The sequence below is a fragment of the Mauremys reevesii genome, linkage group 15 (genome assembly GCF_016161935.1).
Source record: "Mauremys reevesii isolate NIE-2019 linkage group 15, ASM1616193v1, whole genome shotgun sequence".
Taxonomy (NCBI): Eukaryota; Metazoa; Chordata; order Testudines; family Geoemydidae; genus Mauremys; species Mauremys reevesii.
The window spans coordinates 44,182,991-44,195,154 of record NC_052637.1 but is presented as its reverse complement, the minus strand read 5'-3'; the positions used below and the strand labels follow the sequence as shown (position 1 = coordinate 44,195,154).

The 12,164-nt window shown below is 55.2% G+C and overlaps 1 protein-coding gene and 1 long non-coding RNA gene across 3 annotated transcripts; both read left to right on the top strand.

Moving 5' to 3' along the window:
• Positions 1 to 1,488: 1,488 nt before the first annotated feature.
• Positions 1,489 to 4,423, top strand: LOC120383356. The gene is made up of 4 exons (XR_005588426.1): positions 1,489 to 2,639; positions 2,739 to 2,868; positions 3,010 to 3,153; positions 4,153 to 4,423. It is a non-coding gene; the product is annotated as an uncharacterized LOC120383356 (long non-coding RNA).
• A 1,029-nt stretch (positions 4,424 to 5,452) lies between these two features.
• On the top strand, positions 5,453 to 11,800 carry SYNGR2 (synaptogyrin 2). Of its 2 annotated transcripts, none has more exons than XM_039501756.1 (4): positions 5,453 to 5,599; positions 9,201 to 9,438; positions 10,074 to 10,213; positions 10,432 to 11,800. In XM_039501756.1, the coding sequence occupies exons 1-4, from the start codon at positions 5,498 to 5,500 to the stop codon at positions 10,627 to 10,629; spliced, it is 678 nt and encodes a 225-aa protein (XP_039357690.1). In that variant the 5' UTR covers positions 5,453 to 5,497; the 3' UTR covers positions 10,630 to 11,800. The 2 variants fall into 2 exon arrangements, with proteins under 2 accessions (XP_039357690.1, XP_039357691.1); XM_039501757.1 differs by lacking the exon at positions 5,453 to 5,599 and adding an exon at positions 5,806 to 5,935.
• Positions 11,801 to 12,164: the final 364 nt, after the last annotated feature.

Below are 12,164 nucleotides of genomic sequence, written 5' to 3'. Positions count from 1 at the left end.
AGCGAGCAGTGAGTCACTTTCTCTTTCGGAAGGAGAGCAGCGGGCGACCGTCCTAGCGGCCGCAGTGACGTGTCTGGACGGGCTGGGACTTGAGCTCGCGGCTCCTCCTCAGCCACGGCCGAAAACAACTGAGGAGAGGAGCCCAAGGGGCAGGTGCAGCAACAGCCCGGCTAATTCTGGCTGATTCGGGGGTGGGCGGGGCCCTTGGGGAGGCCCAAGCTGGGGCCCTGATGGGGCCAGGACAGACCGGGCTCTATACAGGAGAAGCGCCTTCTGAGGTCAGGGCCTGACTGCAACAGCATCACATGGGCTGGGCAGCGGGGTTTAGCCTCCTGCTGGTCAAATGGGGCTAACGCTGCACATCTCATCGTCCTGTCCAACCCTGGGCAAGGGGAGCCCTAGGATATGAGAGCCCCTCACCTCCGACCACAGCCTCAGCCTGGGACACAGCGGGCACGGGGCCGTGGTAGTGACAGAGCAGGGATGGCTGTGGATAGAAATGCCTCGTGGGCAGATCTCCCATCAGCACCTGTGAAACCCCAGTAGGTTTTGCTACAGGAACTGAATTCCATCTCCTTCCAGCAGGCAGCTGAGAGCATCCCAGGAGGGAGACCTGCCCTGCTGAGGTCCTGGAGGTGAGGCCAGCACAAGTCCCAGCAGTGGTTCTGGGAGGGAGTACAGAACCTGGCAGGGACCTTCTAGCTCTGGAAGTCTCTGGATGAGGTTGAGGGTAGGGTGGCCTTCTCCAGTGCCCAGCCCACGCCTTTGGGGCTGTGCAGGTGGCAGTTCTAGCATGTACCCCACGGGGCCCCACCCCCATCTCCCTTGCGATCAGAGAGTGCTTGGGGCCGTGTGTGTCTCAGACTGTGGGGTGAGCAGGGGAGCTAATCCTGCAGTGTAACCCCAAGACCGCACCCAGCTCTTGGAGGGCTCACAAACCCAAGACAGACCCCATCTCTGCTGAGCCTTCCCATCTGCCCTGCTGCTCCTGAGTCCCAGCCAGCTCCAGCTCCAGGAAGGGAACCAAAGTACATCCGAGCCTGTGGCCATTAGCATCCTAGAGGTCAGGGGCTGGGAGTCAGGGCAGTAGGGAGCAAGTCTCCTCTGGGATGGCTGCAGAAATCCCTTCCTGGACAAGGCAGAAATCTGGATTTGTCAAGTTGCTGCCCCAGGCCCCAGACCTTATCTCCTGCATGGTGTGTGACACCACAGTGGCTGCTGAGTAGATCAATTGCAAGGACACCTGGCCTGTGGAAGGGGGCTGCGAGCACAGAGGTGAAATTCTGCCTTGGTCGTCCGCGGAGCCCTGGGCAGCTGCCAGGTGTGCCCAGGGGGCAGGTCCAGCTTTAGGACGAGCGCGGTGCCCAATTCGAAAGAGCTGCCGCCGAAATGCCGCTGAAGACAGCGGCAGCGATTGAGCTGCCGCCGAAGATAGTGGCGGCAATTCGGCGGCAACTCAATTGGTTGCCGCTGTTTCTGGCGGCACGTCGGTGGAGGGTGTGGGGCCCCTCTTCTAGATGCTGCGGGGCCCGATTCCCAGGAATCGTTGGAATCGCCCTAAGGCCAGCCCTGCCAGGGAGGTGGTGCTGGGCCCAGTGCGGCTGGGAGGGCTGTATTCTGTTCTATGGCGCCGGGAGCTCTTTGGTGAGAGGCTAGGGGGGTGGGGGGATTGGGAGCCCCATAGGAACAAGCTGTGCTGTTCTTTAGGGAGGCGAAGCAGGTGGGTTTGGCACAGTCTCCCTGCACTCCCTAGGCCCCTCTGCACTGGCTGCTCTTCCTCTTGCATCCCCAGCATCCAGGCAGATTTGGCACCGGGATCCAGCCCTATTTCACCTCCCTGCTACTGACTGTGGGCACCAAGCTGCTGCCAGTCGCTGTCTTCAGGGAAATGGCAGCATCGCCTGGGGGCTGGGATGCAGGTGGGTTGATGCCACAGGATCTCACTGCCTCTCTGCTTCCCCCAGAGCTGCTGTCTGGACTGGGAGGTGCTGCCAGGTCTGGCTTGAGGTGTAACGCTGGGTCTCAGCTCCTTGCTTCAGCTCTGTGCGGTATCCTCAGCTCAGGGGTCCCAGTGGGGTCAGGGACAGCCCTGAGAGAGTCTCCTCTCAGGATGCTGGGATGTGGGGGTCCCTCACCTCATTGCTTCTAGAGTCCCCTGCCACTGACATCCAAATTCCCCAGTGCCAGCGGCCACACTGCATCCCGGGAGAAGATGGCTCCCAGCTAAAAATGAGAGTAGAGTCATTCGCACGGCACGGAGCACAGGCCCCAGGCTGCCCAGGTGCCTTGACCTAAGCCGCAGCCGGCCTGCCGCAGCCAAGCTGGCTTCTCAGGGCTGCTTGCTGAGGGGAGACGGCTGCGTCTCTGTGCAGGCCCAGATGGAGGGAAGGAGTGTAAGTCCCACAGCTGCCTCTGTGCCGACTCTGTGCCCAGTGAACTGCATCCCGACTGCAGGGGTGAAGTGCCCTGCAGGCTGACTGCGGAGCACGCTCTAGCTGGCTGGCTCGCTGGGTGAGAAGGGATGAGTTCCTCGTGCCCCGGAACGTCCTGGATAGTGTGGCTCCTTAGGGATCTACTACAGCCCTCTCCTTCCTCTGCTCAACACAATCTTCATCTTCATCACCTTCTACGTCAAAAAGGTGAGCAACAGCCGGGGGACAGAGACCAGTGCCTGGGAAAGGGGGCGTGGGGGTAGTCAGGGAGTGCAGGGCTCAGGCTGTGACCCTCTCTCCCCCCAGTACACTCTGTACAGAGATTGCAGACTCTGCCCGAGACTCTCTCATGCATCCAGTTCCACTGACTCTTCCAGCGGATGCTGCTGTTGGGCCTGATCATGGTGTTGGCTTCCTTGGGCTACGTCATCACAAGGTGAGCGAGGGCAGCCCCAGGCAGCTCCTGGGCAAGGCACTGCTCGGGGGACATCAGTGGGGAGCAGGCAGTGCCCACCCCTTGCCCATCACCACCCCTGCAGCTCTATTCTCAGACACCACTGACGGTCCCTTCCTCCAGGGCCTGCAGCTACTTTGCCAACTACGCAGCTGCCTGGCAGGTGGTGGCAGAGGCTGTGTCAACCCTCCTGCCCCCCTCAGCCCAGCTCGGTCTACAATACGCCATGTCCGATGCCTTCTGCTTCCCACTTCTCATCATGCTCAGGTACAGGCCCAGTTTGGGGCCATGAGGACCCGGGCTACAGGATCGGGTTGAGGTCAGGGCCTGGGTTGGAGGTGACATGGACCAAGTTGAGTCTAGAGGGTCAAGGGCAGGAATAGCATCCGCAGCAGGGTCTTGCCGTAGGATCAGGTTGCAGTCAAGGTCGATGAGCCACACCAGTTTGGAGCTCAGGAGCCCGCTGAAGTAGGGTTCATGGAACAGAAGCAGGGCGTCGGGAGCGGAGCCGGGAGCAAGGCCACGTGTCGGGAGTGTGCAGCAGGGTATGTTAGCAGCAGCAAGTGGCAATCTAGTTGCACAGCCAGGTGTTTCCTCTAGGCCTCAAATCGCAGGCCTGGGCCAGTCAAGGCACACGCTAGGCTCCGTCAGCCATGGCCTCTGTGGGCAAGACATCCAGTGGTGCTCAGCCCCATGACAGTGACAGCCCATGCTCGCTGGCGTGGATGCAGCAGTCGCTCAGAGATCAGCAGATCAGGCTCTAGCCCTGCCTGGGCTGGTGGGTGGGGACCCCTCTGGGGACATGTAGGCTCCTGTTGTCCCTCAGCTCTGGAAGCTGCTGTGCTTTCAGTCGTCCAGAAAGGACATCCCTGCCCCAACCCGCCCTCTGAACCCCTCGGTCCCAGTGCAGAGCACCCTCCTACACCCCAAACTCCTCATCCCCAGACCCACCCCAGAGCCTGCACCCCTAGATGGAGCATTCATGGCCCGCTATACAATTTCTATTCCCAGATGTGCCCCTCATGCCAAAAAGTTTGCCCACCCCTGACCTAGCCCCCAGGAATTTAACTCATTATTTTTTGAACCCAGTTACACTTTTGGCCTTCACAGCACCCTCTGGCAAGTTTCTCCAGGTTGACTGCCTTGTATGGAGTACTTCATAAAACCTGCTGCCTATTAATTGGGTGACACCTGGTTCTTGTGTTATGTGAAGGGATAAATAACAGGTCCTTACTCGCTTTCTCCTCACCACTCATGATTGTACAGACTCTATCGTATCCCCCTTGGTCGTCTTTTCAAGACTGGGACTGTACAGTTTAGTTACTCTTGCCTCACATGGAAGCTGTTCCACACCCCTCATCACACCTCTTCCAATTCCAGTGTATCTGTTTTGAGATGGGGTGATCAGAACTCTATGCAGTATTCAAGAGGTGAGTGTACCAGGGATTTATATAGTGGGATTATGATGTTTTCAGATATATTAGTTGTCCCTTTTCTAATGAGTCCCAACATTCTGTTACCCTTTTTTTTACTGCTGCTGCACATTGAGTGGATGTTTGCTAGAGAATACCCACGATGACGCCAAGATCTTTCTTGAGCGGTAACAGCTAATATTGACCCCATCGTTTTGTATGCATAGTTGGAATTATGTTTTCCAATGCTCATTACTTTACATTTATCAACATTGAATTTCGTCTGCCAAGTTGTTACCCAGTCACCCACTTATGTGAGATCTCTTGGTAACTCTTCACAGTCTGTTTGGACTTAACTAGCTTGTGTAATTTTGTATCATCGCCAAACTTTGCCACCTCACTGTTTACCCATTTTCTAGATTATTTATGAATAAATTAACAACACTGGTCCCAATGCGGATCCTTGGGAGATTCCGCTATTCACCTCTCTCCTCTGTGAAAACTGCCCATTTATTCCTACCCTTTGTTTCCTAGCTTTTACCCAGTTACTGCGCCCTGAGAGGCCCTTCCCTCTTATCCCATGGCAGCTCACTTTGCTTAAGCGCCTTCACTGAGGGACCTTGTCAAAGGCTCCCGAAGTCCAAGGACCCCATATCCACTGGATCATCCTTGTTCCCCTTTGCTGACAGATTGGGGAGGCCGATTTCTCTTTACAAGAGCCGTGTTGACTCTTCCCCTGGTCACCCGTGTGCCGGGTGAGGCTGTGTGCGGAGGGTTCCGGGGAAGGCACAGGGCTGGGCTGGCCACGGGAACATCAACCCCCTCCCTCCTGCTCTGGACAAAGAAAAACAGTGACGCTCCTGACGGAGTATCCTGCCCCCACCGCGGCTCCTGCTCCGGCCTGGGGCTGAAACCCCCCCGGGCCCAGAGCCCAACCCCTGTTTCCAGCCCGCCCCCGGCCCGTCTGCGCTGCCTGCACCGGCAGCACGAAGCGCCGCGGGCTCCCTGGCGGGCGGGCGGGAGTGTTTGAGCGGCCCGGGGCCAGGCCGCAGGGCACGGGCGGACCCCGGGGACCCGCCCCGCCCCGCCCCGCCCCGCTCCGCCGAGGAGCCGGGCCGGGCCGGGCCGGGCCCCTCCCTCGGGGCGGGGCCGGGGGACGCGGAGGCTCAAGCCGGGCGGGGCCAGGCCGGGCGGGCAGCATGGAGAGCGGCGGCGCCTACGGAGCGGCCAAGGCCGGAGGCACCTTCGACCTGTTGCGCTTCCTGCAGCGGCCGCAGGTCCTGGTGCGGCTGCTGAGCGCGGTGAGCGGGGCCGGGGTCGGCGCAGGGGAGGGGCGGGCCGGGCCGGTCCCGCCCCGCCCGTGTCCCCCGGGCCCTGGCGGGGCGAGGCCGGGCGCGGGCCTGGCAGCCACAAACCCCGCTGGCGTCGGAGCTTCCTGGTGCTGCGCGTCCGGCCGCGCCGGGGCCGGCTCCGCCGGGCCAGGCCCCTCGGGGCCTCCCGGAGCGCGGCCCAGGCTGCGGAGGAGGCGCGCGGTGCCCGGCTGGCCCGGCCCGGCTGGCGCGGAGGGACCCGCGGCGGCTCGGCAGGCGCCGGTCATGAGGCAGCAGCTGACCGGGCTGGCGGCCGGCGGGACGCACGTGAGCGGCGAGGCGGGTTTGCTGGGTGCTCTGCCCCTCCCCAGCCCTGGGCCCGGGTCCCCCGAGACTCCCGGGGAGCGCCCCCGTGGTGAGGCGGGTCCTGCGCACTCCTGGGCTTGGCCCCGATTTGTGCTGGCTGCAGTGGGGCGCAGGGCCCAGGTATCTCCCAGCCCAAGCCCCGGCTCCCGTCGCTCCCATGTAAACCGTGAGGCGAGGCCTGGAACCGCCCCGGCCCCATTCCAGCGCTCTGCTCTTAACATAAGAACATAAGAACGGCCGTACCGGGTCAGACCAAAGGTCCATCTAGCCCAGTATCTGTCTACCGACAGTGGCCAATGCCAGGTGCCCCTGAGGGAGTGAACCTAACAGGCAATGATCAAGTGATCTCTCTCCTGCCATCCATCTCCATCCTCTGACGAACAGAGGCTAGGGACACCATTCTTACCCATCCTGGCTAATAGCCATTTATGGACTTAGCCACCATGAATGTATCCAGTCCCCTTTTAAACATTGTTATAGTCCTAGCCTTCACAACCTCCTCAGGTAAGGAGTTCCACAAGTTGACTGTGCGCTGCGTGAAGAAGAACTTCCTTTGATTTGTTTTAAACCTGCTGCCTATTAATTTCATTTGGTGACCCCTAGTTCTTGTATTATGGGAATAAGTAAATAACTTTTCCTTATCCACTTTCTCAACATCACTCATGATTTTATAGACCTCTATCATGTCCCCCCTTAGTCTTCTCTTTTCCAAACTGAAGAGTCCTAGCCTCTTTAATCTTTCCTCATATGGGACCTTCTCTAAACCCCTAATCATTTTAGTTGCTCTTTTCTGAACCTTTTCTAGTGCTAGAATATCTTTTTTGAGGTGAGGAGACCACATCTGTACACAGTATTCGAGATGTGGGCGTACCATGGATTTATATAAGGGCAATAATATATTCTCAGTCTTATTCTCTATTCCCTTTTTAATGATTCCTAACATCCTGTTTGCTTTTTGACCGCCTCTGCACACTGCGTGGACATCTTCAGAGAACTATCCACGATAACTCCAAGATCTTTTCCTGACTCGTTGTAGCTAAATTAGCCCCCATCATGTTGTATGTATAGTTGGGGTTATTTTTTCCAATGTGCATTACTTTACATTTATCCACATTAAATTTCATTTGCCATTTTGTTGCCCAATCACTTAGTTTTGTGAGATCTTTTGAAGTTCTTCACAATCTGCTTTGGTCTTAACTATCTTGAGTAGTTTAGTATCATCTGCAAACTTTGCCACCTCACTGTTTACCCCTTTCTCCAGATCATTTATGAATAAATTGAATAGGATTGGTCCTAGGACTGACCCTTGGGAACACCACTAGTGACCCCTCTCCATTCTGAGAATTTACCATTAATTCCTACCCTTTGTTCCCTGTCCTTTAACCAGTTCTCAATCCATGAAAGGACCTTTCCTTTTATCCCATGACAGCTTAATTTACGTAAGAGCCTTTGGTGAGGACCTTGTCAAAGGCTTTCTGGAAATCTAAGTACACTATGTCCACCGGATCCCCTTGTCCACATGTTTGTTGACCCTTCAAAGAGCTCTAATAGATTAGTAAGACACGATTTCCCTTTACAGAAACCATGTTGACTATTGCTCAAGAGTTTGTTTTTCTATGTGTCTGACAATTTTATTCTTTACTATTGTTTCAACTAATTTCCCGGTACCGACGTTAGACTTACCGGTCTGTAATTGCCGGATCACCCCTAGAGCCCTTTTTAAATATTGGCGTTACATTAGCTAACTTCCAGTCATTGGGTACGAAGCCGATTTAAAGGACAGGTTACAAACCTTAGTTAATAGTTCATAACTTCACATTTGAGTTCTTTCAGAACTCTTGGGTGAATGCCATCTGGTCCCGGTGACTTGTTAATGTTGAGTTTATCAATTAATTCCAAAACCTCCTCTACTGATACTTCAATCTGTGACAGTTCCTCAGATTTGTCACCTACAAAAGCCAGCTCAGGTTTGGGAATCTCCCTAACATCCTCAGCCGTGAAGACTGAAGCAAAGAATCCATTTAGTTTCTCCGCAATGACTTTATCATCTTTAAGCGCTCCTTTTGTATTTTCATCGTCAAGGGGCCCCACTGGTTGTTTAGCAGGCTTCCTGCTTCTGATGTACTTAAAAACATTTTGTTATTACCTTTGGAGTTTTTGGCTAGCCGTTCTTCAAACTCCTCTTTGGCTTTTCTTATTACACTCTTGCACTTAAGTTGGCAGCGTTTGTGCTCCTTTCAATTTGCCTCACTAGGATTTGACTTCCACATTTTAAAGGAAGTCTCTTTATCTTTCACTGCTTCTTTTACATGGTGGTTAAGCCACGGTGGCTCTTTTTTAGTTCTTTTACAGTTTTTCTTAATTTGGGGTATACATTGAAGTTGGGCCTCTATTATGGTGTCTTTAAAAAGGGCCCACGCAACTTGCAGGGATTTCACTTTAGTCACTATACCTTTTAACTTTTGTCTAACTAACCCCCTCATTTTTGTATAGTTCCCCCTTTTGAAATTAAAGGCCACAGTGTTGGGCAGTTGAGGTGTTCTTCCCACCACAGGGATGTTGAATGCTATTGTATTATGGTCACTATTTCCAAGCGGTCCTGCTATAGTTACCTCTTGGACCAGCTCCTGTGCTCCACTCAGGATTAAATCTAGAGTTGCCTCTCCCCTTGTGGGTTCCCGTACCAGCTGCTCCATGAAGCAGTCATTTAAAGTATCGAGAAATTTTATCTCTGCATTTCGTCCTGAAGTGAAATGTTCCCAGTCAATATGGGGATAATTGAAATCCCCCACTATTATTGGGTTCTTAATTTTGATAGCCTCTCTAATTTCCCTTAGCATTTCATCATCACTATTACTGTCCTGGTCAGGTGGTCGATAATAGATCCCTACTGTTATATTTTTACTAGAGCATGAAATTTCTATCCATAGAGACTCTATGGAACCTGTGGATTCGCTTAAGATTTTTACTTCATTTGAATCTACACTTTCTTTAACATATAGTGCCACTCCTCCCCCTGCACGGCCTGTTCTGTCCTTCCGATATATCTTGTCTGCTGCCTGCGCATCCCCTCCCCCAAGAGGAGGGTGGGTGGATAGGGGCCCCATCTGCATTGAATGAATGAACTCCCTCCTGCTTTGGATGGGTGCAGCTGGTGGGTCAGGGTCCCCCTCCCCCCTGTGGTTCCTGAACACTGCTCAAGCTGATGCCAGTGCTGCCTCCCCAGGTGTTCTCCCTCATCGTTTTCTCCTGCATCATCGGTGAGGGGTACTCCAACTCCCATGACACCGCTCAGCTCCACTGCGTCTTCCACCGGAATGAGGATGCCTGCCGTTACGGCATCGGCATCGGTGTCCTCGGCTTCCTGGCCTGTCTTGCCTTCTTCACGATCGATATCTACTTCCCCCAGATCAGCAATGCCACTGACCGTAAATACTTGGTCATGGCAGACTTGGGCTTTTCAGGTAACAGCGGCCAAGGGGGTGGGTCTGGCTCTGGTTGGCTAATTCTAAGGCCCCCCCAAGAAGGGACCATTACAATCCCCTAGTCTGACCTCGGGTATAACACAGGCCAGAGAACTGCCCCAGACTAATGCCTAGAGCAAAGCAGAGCAGTTGGAAACACATCCAGCATTGGTGCCTTCTCTAATGATCAGACAATGGCTGCCCTTGTCCAGCTCCTTGGAAGTGGCCTATGCTGTGCCTGACCAGAAGGGGATGCTCTGATCTCCTGGCACTGTGCCCACCATGCACTGCTGAATGTGGGCACTGCTCCTGGCTGGGAGAAAGTGCCTCGCAGACATGCACCCAGCTGTGGGATCCTCTTCTGCCAGCTTGCCAAAGCATAGGGGTTATGGGGCTCTACACCAAGCCCCCCAGGGGCATCACGCAGCAGTGCTGGGAGACAGTGGAGTCAGTCAGTGACCCTGGCACTAAGAGAGTGGAGGCCCTTAGCCAACGTGTCTGCTGAACAGGCTTCGTTTGGCCCAGCCCTCCCTGCCAGCAGTTGGGTGACATGAAGTCATCAGTGTGGGGCCGGGGATGGGATGACACCCCAGCAAGGCAGCGGGACCCACTGATTGCTCTCTCTCCTCCCACAGCACTCTGGACTTTCCTGTGGTTCATTGGCTTTTGCTTCTTGACCAACCAGTGGGCTATGACGCTGCCGAGCGAGGTGCATGTAGGGGCTGACTCAGCCCGAGCTGCCATTGCCTTCAGTTTCTTCTCCATCTTCTCCTGGGTGAGTGGGGTGTTCCCAGCCAGCAGATCTCTTCAGGGCTTACCTCTCTTGGGGGGGGGGGGGCTTTGAGAGAATTGGGGGCCTGAGCCTGGAATGGGCAGCATCACTGTGGCCTCCTGCTGCCACTGCATCCCAGTGTCTGGACCTGCCCAGGAGCAAGAGATGCTGTTGGCCTCATGAGGGGACTGGCTTTGCTGACTGCTGCTCTCTCTTTCTAGGGGTTCCTGATCACCTTTGCTCTCCAGAGGTACAGAATGGGACTGGAGGACTTTACTAACAGCTACACTGACCCCACCCCTGACCCTTCGACCCCCTACTCAATTTACCCCAACGTCACTCACGACAACTACCAGCAGCCGCCCTTCGCCCAGACTGGAGAGACCTCGGAGGGCTACCAGCCCCCGCCGGCCTACTGAGCCCTGTGCCAGTGGCCAGCAGGGATAACTGCACAAGTGCAATTCTTCTGTGGGGTAGGGGCTGTATCTTGACTGGGGGTGGGGGTAGGGGATTGGTGGCTGCTTAGTGTGTGAGGGGCACCAGGGTTTTGGAGTTAGCATGCCAAGGGAGAGGGAGGCAGCTCCCTGGTTCCTGGCAGAGCCCAGGGACTAAATGCAGGGAGGAGGCTGCATGCCCCCAGAGCTGCTTGCTGACTCGGCCTTCCTGAAAATCAAGTACTTGCTGACTCGGGGGGGGGGGGGGTCACCCTGGCCCCTCCCCAGCTGTGATAATGGAGTGTGGGCAGTTAGATTCTTTCCTTCACAACAGCAAGGAATGACTATTTCCTCTCTTGTGGCTGAGACAGCATGGTGAGTTTTAAACACCCCCAAACCCTGCTCATGGCTATATCAGTGTAACTTCAGCTCTACCCCTGGTGCCTTTACTAACCCTGCTGGCTCAGATTCCCTGAAGTGCCACCTCACTTTTGTATCAGGTATCTTAATCCCCAGCTGCCACTTTGCTCAGTAGGGCAGTGGGGTTCAGTTCCTGGGCCAGCAGTTGCTTGTGACTGCACCTGCAGTTCTGCTTCCGTGCTGGGTAATGGGGCATGGAAGGGGTTCCTGTGCTGCCTTCCATTTCTGCTGCTGGGTGAGCTTGGTGCCAAAGTGCAGGACTAAACTTTTTGTAAACTAACTTGTATATGAAGCTTGAGAGTTCCCCTGCTAAGTTAGGGGCTGTGCCTTACCCCTCCCCCAGCAAGCTAAAGGGGATTCTGTTGAGTAGGGGAGGGTCTGATCTTTGGGTACCATCTGCAATGAGATGGCCCAGATCAGGAGGTTGGTCAGCTCTTTAACTGCTGCTGAAACAGCTTCCTAGAATGACTTTGCTGTGGGGCCTGAGCAAGCAGAGCAGCCCTGTTCTATTTACCCAGTACAACACCTTTCTGCTCACCCCAGGCTGCTCTGGCAGAAGCTACTCTGGTCAGAGCACAGCCTGGTGGTGTCTGCTCAAAACCATCTGGCAGCTAGCTCTGCAGGGGAGGGCCAGGCTTCAGCCTGCTCCTGCCACTGAATCAGCAGTGCAGGGAGTGGGGGGATGGAGCTGTTCTTCCTTGTGTACACACCAGCAAAGCAAGACCGGGTGTGTAAATAGTCTCAGGTTGTTGCTTCCCAAGTGCACCTGTTCTGGGAAGCGGTTTCTGATAGCCACACTGGGTAGGTGCGGTGCAGCCTCAGCTGCTAGCCCACAACTGAATGTTTTAAATGCCCATTTATCACTGTGGGAAGATGGAATAAAGTCTTTCACTGATGGCTGCTGACTTTCTGGGGCCAGGGAGTGCTAAGTGTGTGGGGGGCACACAAGCAAGGGGGGCTTTCCTGCTGCTGGGGAGAGGCCTCGCCTCACCTTTTGCCCATCCAGGATGTTTCAGCCTAAGAAGGGGGTGGGTTTCCTCCCCCCAGGGAGGGATAGGAAATGCAGCTTCCCCCCCCCATGCTCTGCCTAGAGCAAGTCA